The 13991-nt window shown below is 58.2% G+C and overlaps 1 protein-coding gene across 1 annotated transcript in view; it reads left to right on the forward strand.

The window, feature by feature from the left end:
- The window catches only part of Gask1a (golgi associated kinase 1A), a 30029-nt gene extending 16939 nt beyond the window's left edge, over positions 1 to 13090 (forward strand). Inside the window, exons 2-5 of the mRNA XM_013160378.3 lie at positions 664 to 1932; positions 11143 to 11265; positions 11841 to 11944; positions 12333 to 13090. Of these exons, the coding sequence (XP_013015832.2) occupies positions 664 to 1932; positions 11143 to 11265; positions 11841 to 11944; positions 12333 to 12609 (1773 nt within the window). The 3' untranslated portion in view covers positions 12610 to 13090. The remainder of the gene's footprint in view (positions 1 to 663; positions 1933 to 11142; positions 11266 to 11840; positions 11945 to 12332) is intronic.
- Positions 13091 to 13991: the final 901 nt, after the last annotated feature.

The following is a 13991-nucleotide window of genomic DNA, read 5'->3' on the forward strand; positions in this document are numbered from 1 at the left end:
GGTTGTCTCTTCTAACTGTTTCTTTGGCAGTGCAGAAGCTCTTGAATTTGGTGTCTTCCCACTTCTCCTTCACCCCCCATGGCTCAGCTATGGGAGAGTTGGGGGCTTGGGGGAGCATTTCCTTGCCTCATCTTCTAGTATTTCACGTGTGTGTGCGTCTGCATGCATGTGTGGTGCATGCACATGTTGAGCTTTGCGGGTCGGTTCCAACGGGTGACTTGTCCCTAGTATGGAGGCTCTTTAGTTAGCGTAGATGTCAGGGCTGCGCTCTGGGCACGGCTATCTTTCGCTTGTGTCCCCGTATCCAGCCACCTCTGTATTCAGGAGGGGAGGCTGCAGAGTATGTGACCCAGCGTCATCTTCTTTGGGAATTAGCAGAAATACTATAATGACAATCTGGACTCTGGGATATAGAGAAAACCTGTCAAGAACAACTAATGTGCTGCTGTGGCTGTAGCAATAAAATCAACAACAACAATAGCATGGAGGCTGACACAGCCTAAGAACCGGGACTGCACCCCCTTAATCTAAGGAAAGATATCTATAATTATGGTGCAAACACTGATACACGGTGTCATCTGCTAAGTGCAGAACTATGCTTACACTAACTATAGAGCACCATCCTTCCTGGGTCTCAGGCTGTCTTCTTCTGTCCCTCCCCAGGCATCCTGGCATTGGAGGAGGCTGCATGGCAAGAGATGGACAGTGGTGGCTTTCTGCCTGTTGATGGGCCTGTTGGTGGTGACCATCACCCACTTCCCTGCAGAGTGTCCAGTCACCCACCCAGACCTTGGTCCTATGGAGCCTCAGGGGGACACTGGTACCCTCATGCCCCACGTCCGACAGGTCCTGAGCTCCAGACAGAGGCAGCGGACAAGGATGCTGGGGCTCTGGCAAGGCCGAGTGTGGCCCAGAAATCCCACCACTGCTGGTGCTGAGAAGCAAGGCCACCAGGGGCCAGCAGACAGGAGCAAGCAGCCCTCAGGAAGGGGCAGCAGGCATCTAAGAAGGGTCAGGAGGGGTGTGACTCTGACAGGAGACCTGGGACTTCGCACCCAGAGTTCTGTGCTTCTGAGAGAGGAGGAGGTTAGAGACCCAGGAGCCAAAGCCCGGGCCCAGCCAGGGCATGAGGGTTCCATGGAGGAGACACAGAGCAAGACTGGCACCTCAGGCAGCCTGCATGAAAGGACCAATGGGGCAGCTGATGCAGGGCTGACCCCATGGCCCCGCCTGGCAGAAGGCATGGGTCTGCTGGGAGCAGGGGACAGAGCCTTCATGGGTGGGGGGCACACAGGGGCCCCCACACCAGTATCCTGGGACAGACCATGGCCTGGCTCTGCTGGGGATCTGCGAGGATCTGTGTGGTGTGACACCCAGCCACTGGCTGCCCCAGGGATTGGGGGGCAGATGCCCCCATGGCTCACAGAGCATGATGTGCAGATGCTGCGGCTGCTGGCCCAGGGCGAGGTGGTGGGCAAAGCTCGGGTCCCCGGCCACGGGCAGGTGCTGCAGGTTGAGCTGTCTGCTGAGGGCGCCCGCCAGGACACAGCCCTTCCCGGGCTCGGCCCACACTGCTCCCGGGGCCTCTGCGGCTTGATCAAGCGGCCTGAGGACTTGCTGGAGGTGCTGGCCTTCCACCTGGACCGTGTGCTGGGGCTGCGCCGGAGTCTGCCTGCTGTGGCCCGTCGCTTCCGCAGCCCGCTGCTGCCCTACCGCTACACGGATAGTGTCGCCAGGCCCGTCATCTGGTGGGCACCTGACGTGCAGCATCTGGCCGATCCGGAGGAGGACCAGAACTCTCTTGCTGTGGGCTGGCTGCAGTACCAAGCCCTGCTGGCACATGGCTGCAGCACCAGGCCAGGCCAGGCCCCGTGTCTGGGCATCCATCGTGCTGAGTGGGCACGCCTGGCACTCTTCGACTTCCTGCTGCAGGTAAGTGGTCAGGGGCCAGGAAAGCCTGGACTGTCCACCCAGGGCAGCTGGGATGCTCGCCACTGTTTGTTGTTTTTCTGTGCCCATGTACTCATGCGGTGGAGTTGGAGCTAGCTCGTATCAACCCTCGAGAGCTGATGGCTAAGGCACTCAGGGGTGCCGTGACACAGCTGTGAACCCCGAGAGCTGTGCAATCCCAAGAATGCTTGGAGTAAAGTTATACATGCTATGTAAACATCTCTGTTAGACAGCAGTAGCAACCACGTTCTGATGGCTGTGCCATGCGATTGCTGCCGACTGTGTCTATGTAGTGACCCATCCCTGTGCCGTGGGTGCCATACAGTGCTATGCCTCGTGCTGCCAACCCACATTCTCTTGTAGTGGTCGTGGCAACTGGACAGGGACCATGGAGATCAGAAAATCCTGCAAATCAGGGCTGCCATCTGTTGCTATTTCCCAGCCCCCACCCTGCCGCACTTCATCTCTGAGTCTGTCTCAGGACCTGGAGGCAGCTGTTTAATTGGACAGTGAGGGGGACAAGTAGCAACAGAGGGCAGGGAGGACACAGAGGTGGTCGCTGGGGTCCACTTGGGCACTTGGGTTCCTGCCTCTGCCATGCTGGGACACAACCTTCACCCAAGCCAAAGCATCTGCCACGCTCTCCCGCAGCCACATGCCTCACTCCTCATTGTCCAACAGCCATTTCTCCTTCCTGGCCCTCAGTGTCACCTGCTCCATGACTGACGGGCACCCTAAGTACCCGAGCCTGACCCTGAGCCCCCAGCAGGACCCGAGTCTGTTACCCACAGAGGTGATGCTGGCTTCCCTGCTTTGGCACCCGATCCTGCCTCTGAGTCTTGTCCCCGGGGCCCCACCCTGGCTCTGGGGTCCAGCCTGGCCAGATGCTAGGGGGGCCTCTGGTCTCTGTGAGTGGATCTGAACAGCACCCACAGCAGGACACACATTTGATGAGCAGGCGCCAGCCTGACACTCTGAGGGCTCGGCACCCATTTAAAGTTGGGAAACAGACCCAGCTGGGGTGATCCATGGGCCTGAAGTCATAGCCGCAGACTGGGACATAGTCGGGATGGTGAGGTCCAGAGCCACACCGTCCATAAGAGCTTGAGTCCAGCTGGTGGGAAGCAGGGCTGGAAGGGTTGCTGCAGCAGGCCCAAGGCCTGAGTGCCCGGCCTCCACACAGAACTGCTCTGTTCGCTGCCCGGCCATGAGGCACGCAGTGGGAACCAACGCCTGCCAAGGCATGGGCAGAGGGGTGGCACAGACAGCAGCCACCTGGCTGGGCTCACACAGTCTCTTCCCTGGGCTGCTGGATGTCGGTCAAGTCAAACACCCACGTCTGGCTGATGCCTCCTTCCTAGAAGCCCTGGCCGGACTGAGGAATGTGGGTTCTCTGCACAGGAACTCAAGATCCCGGCCAGCCCGGGGCTGGGCATAAACCCCCGATGCAGTCTTTTCTGTGCCCGGAAAACTGCTGTCTCCTCAGGGGAAAGAAACAGCCAGCCTGCTAGACATCAGTAGGAGCTCACGCTCTCTAAAATCAAAGAATGAATTTTAGGAACAATGGAGGTTAAGAGCAGAATATATTTATTGAGAAAGAAAGCTTCTGTCTGTCTGGCAGAGAGACAAAAGGGGTTCTAGTAGGTTGCCGGGCCCCTGTCTTTTCTAGGGACTTTTAGAGCAAAACCTCAAGGTGAGGCGGGTCCAAGATGGGGAAAATGGGAACTCACAAGGTAGGCATGAGGTGGAAGATAGCTATGGCAAACTAATAAGATTAACTGCTCAGGTGAAATTGATTACATCAGGACAAATGGGGAAGCCAGTCTATAGCAAGGGGGCGTGCTTAGAGAGCATTGACTCTTCCTGTAGGGCTGGTTAGTGACACCTGCCTTCCTCAGGGCATTACAGACCTATTTAGAATATTAATCCCTGAAGTTTATCCTTAAGAAGTGTGTGGGTTCATTTATCTTTTTTTTGTCTTTTTGAGACAAGGTCTCTCTATGCAGTTCAGGCCGGCCTTGAGCTTACTTTGTAGCCCAGGCTGGTCTTGAACTTGCAAAGATCTCCTGCCTCAGCCTCCCACGTGCTAGGATCACAGGCACTGGCCACCACACCCAACTTATCTTTTGTACTAAGGCCTGGCCCACAGTGGAGGTGTCCGTCTTCTCCACTGTTGTGAGTACCTGGTCTTTTGCCCTGGCTCCCCACCCTGTCTGACTGCCTGTAATATTTTTACCTAAGTCAGCTCCTGTAGCAGTTTGATCCCCTCTAAAGCCGTGTTTCCGTGTGTTCCTGTGTCCCCACCACACCACAGAGCTGGACGCAGCAGAGCAGGCCAGCATCTCCCCGAACACCTTGCCCAACTCCATGCCTGGGCTTCAGGACCCCAGGGCATCAGTGATGGCCACAGCACTGCTGCGTAACAGGGTTCTCCCATGCAGCTCGGATCGGCTCTGGAGTTCTCGATGCAGGGTCTGGAGGTTGGGGGCGGCTGCTCAGGGTGGCTCTGCATTTCTCCACTCTGCTGCCCTGGCACAGGAATTTGCCCTGCGACTGGAAGCAGCACAGGGCAAGGTCTGCCAGGGTCGCATCTGCTGCCCTATCGTTAGCCACAGCAAGTTGATGGCCTGGCCCAGTGTCAGGGAGAAGCACACTCGGCCGAGTGTGAAGGGGGACAGATGTACAGTGATCAGACCAGACTGCTCCAAACACACACATTGCACACTCCTGCACATGTGCACGCAGGAGTGTGTTTGGGAGGAAGAAAACCTCTGCTCACTTAATGTCAGGGTGCTGCACCCAGAGGTGCACTTGCTCTGGCAAAAGGTAGGAGTCCTCGTCCTACCTCGTCCTACCTCGTCCTGGGACAGCAAAAGCGGCCTCAGGGGACACTGGTGGCTTCTCCCTGTGGGGCGTAGAGCAGGGGCAGGGTGTCTGCTGCTGCTCATGGGGCAGTGTGGTGGGGTGCAGGGCGCTGTGCAGAGCCCTGCAGGGGTGAGGGGTGTGGCTGGAGCTCATAGGGACTCTGCAACTCCCACTGGGAAGGAACTTCACACCCTGAGAGCAGGGTCCTGAAGCCCCCCAGACCACACTGTGCTTTCCTGCCTCTGCCTACTTCCCCTTCTGTCCAGTCTTCCTGGGAGCCCTCGGTGGGGGGGTCCTGGTTTGGGGCCCCTGAAGCGCCTGAGGCCCATTCCAGTGGGGTGTTTCCCTGGGAGGGGACCCAGAGGCCTGTAGGGATGAGTATGTGTGAGGGATGCAGCTGGTGATGGGGCTCTGACCCAGCAGCTCAACACAGTGGGGGACAGCTCGATTCCAAGGAGGATTCTGAGAGCGTGGTGGGACCGGCTCAGAGTAGCCCAGGAGAGGAGTGCACTTGTCCCATGGCCTGGCCATTGCTGCAGACCAAGGGGTACTCAGGGCACACACGGGTCACAGTGGACACCTGGGCATGTCGGAGGCAAGGCCTTCCCTCGAGGGCTCCTGCTCCGCCAGCTTCCATCTCTGGCTCCGGCTCTTGGCATCAGCCCAGGCAGCCCCTTCGAGGCCCAGGGTTGCTGTGCCCTCGTGGGCTCCCTGCTAGACAGTGTCCACCTCTTCCACAGGTGGTGGGTATCTCGTCCCAGCACTGGGGAAGGTGACTGAGGCACCTCTGTTGATCCTACTTGAGCCCTTTGGAATGAATGAATGGATGGATGGATGAACTGCCAGGGCCTCTGTGGACAGTTTTTCTTCTGAGTGCCGCTCTGTTCCGCATCCTCAGTTCTCTTTTCTCCTCATATACCACAGGCTGGTCCATGTCTTCTAGCTCACAGAACAATCACAGAGACAGCAACAAAGACAGTCCTGCCCCCACCCCTGGCAGGTTAACAACTCAGCATCCAGAGCACAAGGCCTGCAGGACAGCTCGCCTCACCGCTGCAGCATCTGTGTGATAACAGACGCAGCATGGTCAGCCTTCCCGTTAGCCAACAGCCACTATGTAAAGGAGGAAAGGTTCTTGGCTCACGAGCTGAGATGGTTCAGTCCATGGCCAGCGCCTCCAGGGAGCATCATGGCAGAAGGTGTGGGGAGCAGAGGTGCTCTCCTCATGGAGGCTCAGAGGCAGAGCCCTGAGGCAGAGTCCCCATGGGAGAAGGACCTTCCAAGGCCTCCACACTCAGTTAAGAGCATCAGTGAATCCACAAATAGGCACAGCTCTCCCCCATCCATCGCCTCTCTGGAGTCCATTCATCTGGGCAAGTCAGTTAACTCACACGCAGCCCCAGGAAGTAAACACTCTTCTCAGCCCCACCTACAGATGGGGAAACTGAGGCTTAGAGGGCTGAAGAACCTACCCACAGTCACAGAGCCTTGAGTGTTGGGGCTGGAATCCAGTCCAGGGCAGCTCGGCCCGGGCCACATGGCCCCGCTCTTTCTGCCACACCGCAGATTTGGAGTTACTGCTGGTGCCGCCAGGCAGCTTCCTTCCCAGGGAGCCTGCTACAGTCACACGGGCCTGCGGGTGTCACTGGTACTGGGTCCCCGAGGGCATTTAAAGGTGGCATCTAAAAGCAGGACCTAGATTAGGTGAAGTGTGATAGCCAGGATTCTCTACTGGCTTCAGATTGCCTCTCCCTATTTAAGCGCCCCCATGTGTGGGTGGGAATTTCAGGTGATATCACTCATGATTAGTTGCCGATCAGTGATGGAGTTAATAAAATAGGGATGACCGAGGTGGGCCTGGCATAGCCAGGTGAAGGTAAAGCACCTGACCGTCTCCTGCCGGTCTCCAGGAAGAACAGGAACAGACTGATATGGGGTGGGGTGGGGTTCAGGAGGGCCCCAAAACCTCCAGGCACCCCTTTCCTACAGCTGCAAGGTCTGGCATCCACTGGCAACTTGAATGAGCAGAAGAAGGACTTGAACTCCATGAGACAAGGCCCTTAATTTCAGCCCAGGGGACCCGAGTAGAAAACCCTGAAAAATGGGGGTCCTTGAAACTGTGGGGCCCCCATGCTCTTTTCAGTCACTAAGCTGCCAACCTTGCCTGTGCACAATGGCACCGCAGTTCTGTCTCAGCTTTAGGCAAACAAGAGCAGAACCGAGCAAAGCCTGTCCATCTCCCTTGTCTGCTTCCTGTTCCCCCGCTGGACTCCTGACACCCTTAGAGACCTTTTCTAAATTAGCCTGTGTTTTCCTTAGGGGGTTGTTGCTTTCACATCCAAGTGTCCATGTGCAGTCTTTTTGCCGTGTGGAAGTTTTTATAACTTTTTTTTTAAAACTATTTTCTTTTTTGGTGCCGGGAATCGAACTCAGGGTCTCGTGCTTGCCAGCCAGGAACTGTGCTGCTGAGCCACATCCCTGGCCCTGAGTGGCAATTTTAACAAAATGAGAGTTCACAAGCACATCATTTCCCAACTCCTGGGTCTGCAGGTGATGTTTGTAAGCAGCTCTCCACACTTCAGAGCTGCTTTTCAGATTCCCTCCTGTTTTCCAAGCGCTTCTCTCCCTCTATTGGTCACAAGCAGGCACCTCGGATGAGTCCAGAGGCTCTGTGACTGTGGGTAGGTTCTTTAGCCCTCTAAGCCTCAGTTTCCCCATCTGTAGGTGGGGCTGAGAAGAGTGTTTACCTCCTGGGGCTGCGTGTGAGTTAACTGACTTGCCCAGATGAACGGACTCCGGAGAGGCGATGGATGGGGGAGAGCTGTGCCTATTTGTGGATTCACTGATGCTCTGAGCTGAGTGTGGAGGCCTTGGAAGGTCCATCTCCCATGGGGACTCTGCCTCAGGGCTCTGCCTCTGAGCCTCCATGAGGAGAGCACCTCTGCTCCCCACCTCTTCCACCTCCCCAACGCCTCTGTGGGCTCTGTGACAGGCGTCTGGACTCCCTGCCACCCCTGGGGGGAGTGGAACCCCCTCAGAAGGCTACACTGCAATTCTGGGGGTGGGAGGTGAGCTGCCCTGCCCAGGGCAGACTGCTCCACCCCGCAGGACCTGGCCTGTGACTGCCCCGGGTTGGGAAGGGGCCCCTGGACAGCAGGTGTCTCTTCCAGAGTCTACAGTCCTGGATCAGGCAGGACTAAGGAACCCCAGACTCGGCCTGGATCCCCGAGGGTCTGTTAGGAGAAATGGCGGCCCCTGCCTCAGCCTGGTGTCACTCTTAGGCAAACGACGGTGTCCTTCCTACCCTGCACGCAACCAAGCTTGGGTCACTGTCTAGGAATGCATGACGGCTGGTGTGACCTCAGGGTGCCACACTGATTGACTCCGAGGGCACAGCCAGATGCCTGGGGTTCAAATCCAGGCTCCACATATGTGACCTTGGGCACAATAGTCAGCCCTTGTGACTCAGTGTCCCCCACTTTCCCAAGGGGACAGCAGCAGTGTGTGCGTCTGACTGGGGGAGCAGTCGAGAGGGTCAATCCCTGTAGGGGCTCGGGAAGGCCCCGGGACAGGACTCTCTGCACTCAAATGACAGGACAGCTTGAGTCCACGTGGTGATTCTGCAAGGCCTCCTGGCCGGCCAGCAGACAGAGGCTGCAAAGGATTATCGTTTCTCGGGGCAACGCCTGTTTTTTCAAAAGGCTCGAACCCCGCCCTTTGCGGATGAGGGCAGGAGACCTGGCTGCCTGTCTGCTGCTAAACCGGGCTTCTTTTCAGAGGAAAAATAACCAGATGGCGCAGCTAACTAATCGGAGGCCAGGTCAGCGGGCCAAGCCCCTCCCGGCTGACGCTCACGGGGGACATGGATCTTGGGACGCCGGGCTGCACAGCTGGGGGCCAGGAGTCTTGCAGCAGCCCCTGGTTCCCGCTGTGAGAGTAGGCTGAGCCGGCTCTGAGCAGGCAAGGCGCAGACCTGGCGGCTGGGCCCCAGGCAGGAAGTGAATCCTGGGGCAGTTCTGGGCTTCCAGCCTCGCCAGACGGAGGATGTGCACACTTGCTTGTCTTAGTGTTTGTAAATGGTAGAGAAGAGTCAGAAAAAGAATGTTCTCACGACGTTAGCACTTCAGTGCACCGCAGTGAGGTTTTGCTGGACACAGACGAGCCCGCCTGTGTATGTCAGGGACAACAGGCACTGCGGGGGCAGAGTGGAGCGTCTGTGCCGAGGTCCCAAAGCCTGTGCTGTGGCCTCCAAAGCCTCAGGCGTCTCCTGGACCCCTGGGCAGCAGCCGCCCCTGCAGAGGTTCCGCCAAGCGTGGATGTGTGCGCGTGCGCAGTGCGTCGGGCTCTGGTAGGGAATCGGGGCTATGCGGGCGCTCCTCCTGCCGGCTCCTTTCTGGGTTCACAGGGCTCGGGGTTGGGGCGCCCCTAACTGCCTGGGGTCAGGGGTGGCTGGCTGGATGCTCCTGACTCGGTGGACGGACGGCTCGGGTTCCAAGGCTGCGGGGAGAAACCCTCTATTTCTGTTTCCTCTTGCTGAACTCCAGCAAGGACGCCCACGCCCACAGTGCCCCCTGCAGGCCGTCTGAAGTACTGCGGGCTGTGGGGCGGGGGCGCCCTTGCGGGGAGCTGCAGACCCTGCGGCCTGCCCGCCTGTTACGCCTGAGCCTAGTTTTGCGCGGGTGCAGGTCGTTTGCGTCAGGTTTTTCTGTGACTTGTGGCTGCTGGCACCTGCGCAGACAGAGTGGCTTCCGGTTTATAGATGGGCGCGGCTCCGACAGAAAACAATTCCCAGACTTAGCGGCAGGCTGCAGGGAGCGATTGCAGTGGAAAGTGGAGTTGCGGAATGCTGAGTTTTCACTTGGGCCAGGGACGTGCGGTTTGGGGCACAGAGCACACCAGTGCAGGACAGGATGGCAGGGATGCTCCGCGCTGCTTCAGGCTCGCTGCTCTGCACCCCGAACCATGCGGGTGCTGACCCGGTGCAGTATGGGTCCTCAGGAGCCTGCAGCCCGGCCCGCCAGCCCGGCTGACTTAGCTCCCCCAAAACCACCCGGAGTCCTGGGGAGGGGTCAGGAGTGCAGTTGAAAGCGGCAGGAGCAAGGCCGGGCCTGCGGCTCTCCGCTCATCTCCGGCCTGGGCGAAGGACCCTGGAGCCACACATGTGGCTCCACTTTAGCCAGTGCCCTTCTGCCCCTATCTGTCCACACCTGCCCTGCTCACGACCCAAGGACGTACTCAGCCCACCAGGACACACACTCATTCTGTTCCCCCTGGCTGCTGAGTGTGCAAAGACTACACGGCCCTGAGAGTGACATGAGGGTGGCACTGCCTCCCCACATGCCTGCTGGGAGCGGGCGTGAGTGGGGGTGATAGTAGTGGTACTGGCTGCCAGAGTGACGCATTCTTCTGACATCACTGTCCGCTTTGTTCTGGTGGTCCGGTTGGCCTCACACTGTGACCTGGAGGCTGAGGGGACCCCACAGGCTAAAAGGCTCAACACCCCCCCCCCCCAGACACCTCCCACAAGCAGCACCAGCCAGCCCCAGGGCTGGTGCGCCTGTACTTCTGGTGGCCTGGGGACAGATCAGGGACTCTCAGGACCGGCCTGTCCAGGAGTGTGAGAGAGGGACACAGAGCTCAGGGAGACACTTTCCTTCAGGGCACAGCTAGGTGAGGAGGTGGCAGGGAGGTCTGGGAGGGTTCCAGGCCCGGGTCCCTCCCAGAAGTTTGGATAGAGGCGCTCCCAGTGGAACCTCTGGGGCTCCAGGAGCTCTGTGAGAGCTGGGCACAGGCTCGACGTTTCCCCTGTTATGCCACGTCACCATCAATGTCCTTGAGAAGCAGGTGCCGGTGTTACCCTGTGGGATGAGGTGGCCGAGGTTCTGTCCCTGGGAGGGGTCCCCAGTCCCTCCAGGACCAGGTTGGCAGGGGAGCAGCTACCCAGGGCTTGCTGACCACGGGCTCTGTCCCAGTCTGTACTGCCTGGCACCGCCCTGATTGTCCCTCCAGCGTGCCACAGTCTCCAGGCCACATCTCCATGGCCCCCGCTGTCAGATGAAGAAGAGCTACATGGCCAAACAGGCTGAGTGCAAAGGGTGCCCCGGGAGCTCCGTGCAGGGTGGACCCTCCCAAGGCCTGGTTTTTCTTTGTCTCTTGTCAAACAAGTCCTCCCACACCCAGGTCTCTTGAGATCTCACTTTCTGCCCTAAGCAGAAATCAAGACAAGTGGACGAGCAGATGTGTGGGCTGGTGGTGGGCATATGGGAGCCTGGCGGTCCCGAGGTATACCATGGGTGGGGTCCCTAGAGGCTGGCTGTCCCCCAACAGGTGCATGACCGGCTGGACCGCTACTGCTGTGGCTTCCAGCCTGAGCCTTCAGACCCCTGCGTGGAAGAGCGGCTGCGAGAGAAGTGCCGGAACCCGGAGGAGCTGCGGCTGGTGCATATCCTGGTACGTTCGGGGCCTCGCCCCAGCCAGGACCCCCAAGAATCTCCAGGAACCCCATGGCTCTGATCTAAGAACAGGAGAGAGGGGAGAGTGGGGCCCTGGAGGAGAGCCAGGGTGCTGCAGCTGACAGGAAAGCAGGTGGATGAGGAATGACGCAGGAAGGAAGGACACAGGTGCTGGACTGTGCATGCCACACAGTCTTCAGGAGCAGTGCAGAGGGCTTTGTGGCTAGTGTTCTGGTTGGGAAGAGGCTTTGGGTGCAGATTCCTCCTGTGGAAATGGAGCCTTGCAGACTCCATCTGAAGGAAGCACATCGCTGGGCAGGCAGCACAGGCCTGTGGCCTTGGGGAGCAGGCTCCCTCTGAACCCTGGATCCCCACCCTTCTGGCCTGGATGGACACTGTCTGCAGGTGGCTTCACAGTCCTACAGCTCTGTTCCTGTGTCACAAGTGACCTACGTGCCCCCTGAGGACTCTGGCAGGGTTCATCCCGATGCCAGGGAGGCCCCTGCCATAGGGTGAATTGAAAGCCATGAGCCTGCTCCTGTGCCCACTGTCTCTGGCCACCTCCTTCCCCAGGTCCGGAGCAGTGACCCATCTCACCTGGTCTACATCGACAATGCAGGCACCCTGCAGCACCCGGAGGACAAGCTCAACTTCCGGCTGCTGGAGGGCATAGATGGGTGAGGATCTCGGGGGCTGGGCAGGGGCCCACTCTGCTGGATCTGGGCTTGGGACAGGCAGGGGCCTGTGAGGAGGCATAGAGCAGGAGGGTGGGCAGCTCATGTCCAGGACCTCTGCCCTGTGAGACGCAGCCACCCCACTGCCAGCAGAACCTCTCCTGCCATGCCACTCACCCAGCCTTCCTGTGCTCACGCTGCCCTACCTGGGTGACAGGGGTGACCTGGGCTTGTGGGACAGGCCCTGCAGAAGGCTCTGTCCTCCCCTACCCAATTTGCTAGTCTGTCTGTTGGGTACGAGAGAGCAGCACGGTCTAGGGGGCTGCCCATCTGCCTCACCTTTCACAGGGACTCTCTGAGGTCACCTTGCTTTTCTTGTCGTGGGCTCCAGGTTTCCAGAGGCAGCTGTGCAGGTTCTGGCGTCTGGCTGTTTACAGAACCTGCTGCTCAAGTCCCTGCAGACGGACCTAGTGTTCTGGGAGAGCCAAGGTGGGGCCCTGGGGCTGACACGGATCCTCCAGACCCTGGAGCAGCGGGGACGGATCCTGCTGGGACACATCCGGAAGCACAACCTCCCACTCTTCCGGGATGAGGACCTGGGGGCTACTGCTGCCCAAGCAGGCCGGCCAAGCCACCACCAGGTGCCGCGTGATATGACCCTGAGGTGACGGCATCCTTGGCGCCAGAAAGCAGGATGCGTGGGCATCCCAGGCCTCGCTGCTTGGAGTGGTGGAGGTGGTGCTGCGCTTCTGCCTTCTGAGTGCTGGCTCTCAGCCCTGGGCACCCATGAATGGGTCTAGGGATGCTCTGGGCACTGCACCACCTACCTGCAGCGGTGCACGGGCTCTGTGCACAGCTGGGAGACTGCACATGCACAGGTCAGCAGGCGTGCCTGGTGTGTGTGTGCACTGTACACACGTGCAACAAGTCAGGTAAAAGGACTCCTAGAATTACACCTCTGGCCCACGTGCTAAGAGATTAGGTACTCAATTCTTATTTTTGGTTTAAAAATGGTAAATACATGCTCACTAAAACAAAATTCCCAAATAGAAGTACAGAAGACAAAAAGTGAACTTCCTGGGGGTTCCCCAGAGATGTGTGTCTGTCTCAGGCTCACACTACATGCAAATTAAAATAACGTACCAGGTCCTTGTGTGCTTGGCGGTTCACGGTTATTGCGTCAGAACCGGTCTGCATAGTACTGACGATTACAGGAATGTGCCGCATTTCACTCAGCTTTCTTGGTGAGAGTGGACGTTTAGGTTGGCTGCAGACATCAGGCTGGGTGTGGGAATACCTGTCGCAGGGCTCCCTTATGTGCAGGTCAAAGGGCTCTGCAATTCTGAGAGAAATTGCCAAATCCTCTCTGAAATGTGCCTCAACTTACACTTCTCCAGAGGGCAGAGAACCACTCATTTCCCTAAGCCCGCGCCAGCACTGCTCTCCTCAGAGCTTCTGAAATCCACATGAGAGGAAATCCTAAAGACTGCATTTCCTTTGACTCACTCGGCAGGAGTCACTGGCATTCTTTGGCTGCTGTCGCTGAGCCCGAGGTCTTTGTGTGTAGTAAGCACCGATGATCTCACCTATGCAGAAGCCTGGTGCTCTTGCGCCCCTGCAGTCTCCATGTGTGTCTTGACTCTGGAGCTTCTGGCCAGGTGGAAAAGTTTTATTTCCATGCAGACTGCCTCATACCCCCAAGAGGCTGTCACGCACTCCCTGCAGCCTGTTAGAATGCTGTGTGGCAATGCTTTCACAGCTACTGCAGACCCACAGGAGAGGACACTGGAGGACGGGGACCCAGCTTCCTCCACACAGCCAGCCTACCATGCCAGCACCAGGTGCAGCCAGTGGTTCCTCCCGTGCTGACCTGCAGCGTCACCTCCCGCCTAACGTCCACACATGGGCCAGGTGTGCACTGCTCTGTCCCCTGATACTAACTTCTCAACTTCTCCATCAACATGATTTTCACTGTTTTAGTGGAAGTTACTTTTTTGCCCTGCAGCAAGGCCAGCGCCCATCTTTTCTTCCTTTTTTCTTTACCTCTTCT

Source organism: Cavia porcellus, unplaced genomic scaffold (genome assembly GCF_034190915.1).
Source record: "Cavia porcellus strain 051 isolate PalLab524CR breed Dunkin Hartley unplaced genomic scaffold, mCavPor4.1 scaffold_14, whole genome shotgun sequence".
NCBI classification, from domain to species: Eukaryota; Metazoa; Chordata; class Mammalia; order Rodentia; family Caviidae; genus Cavia; species Cavia porcellus.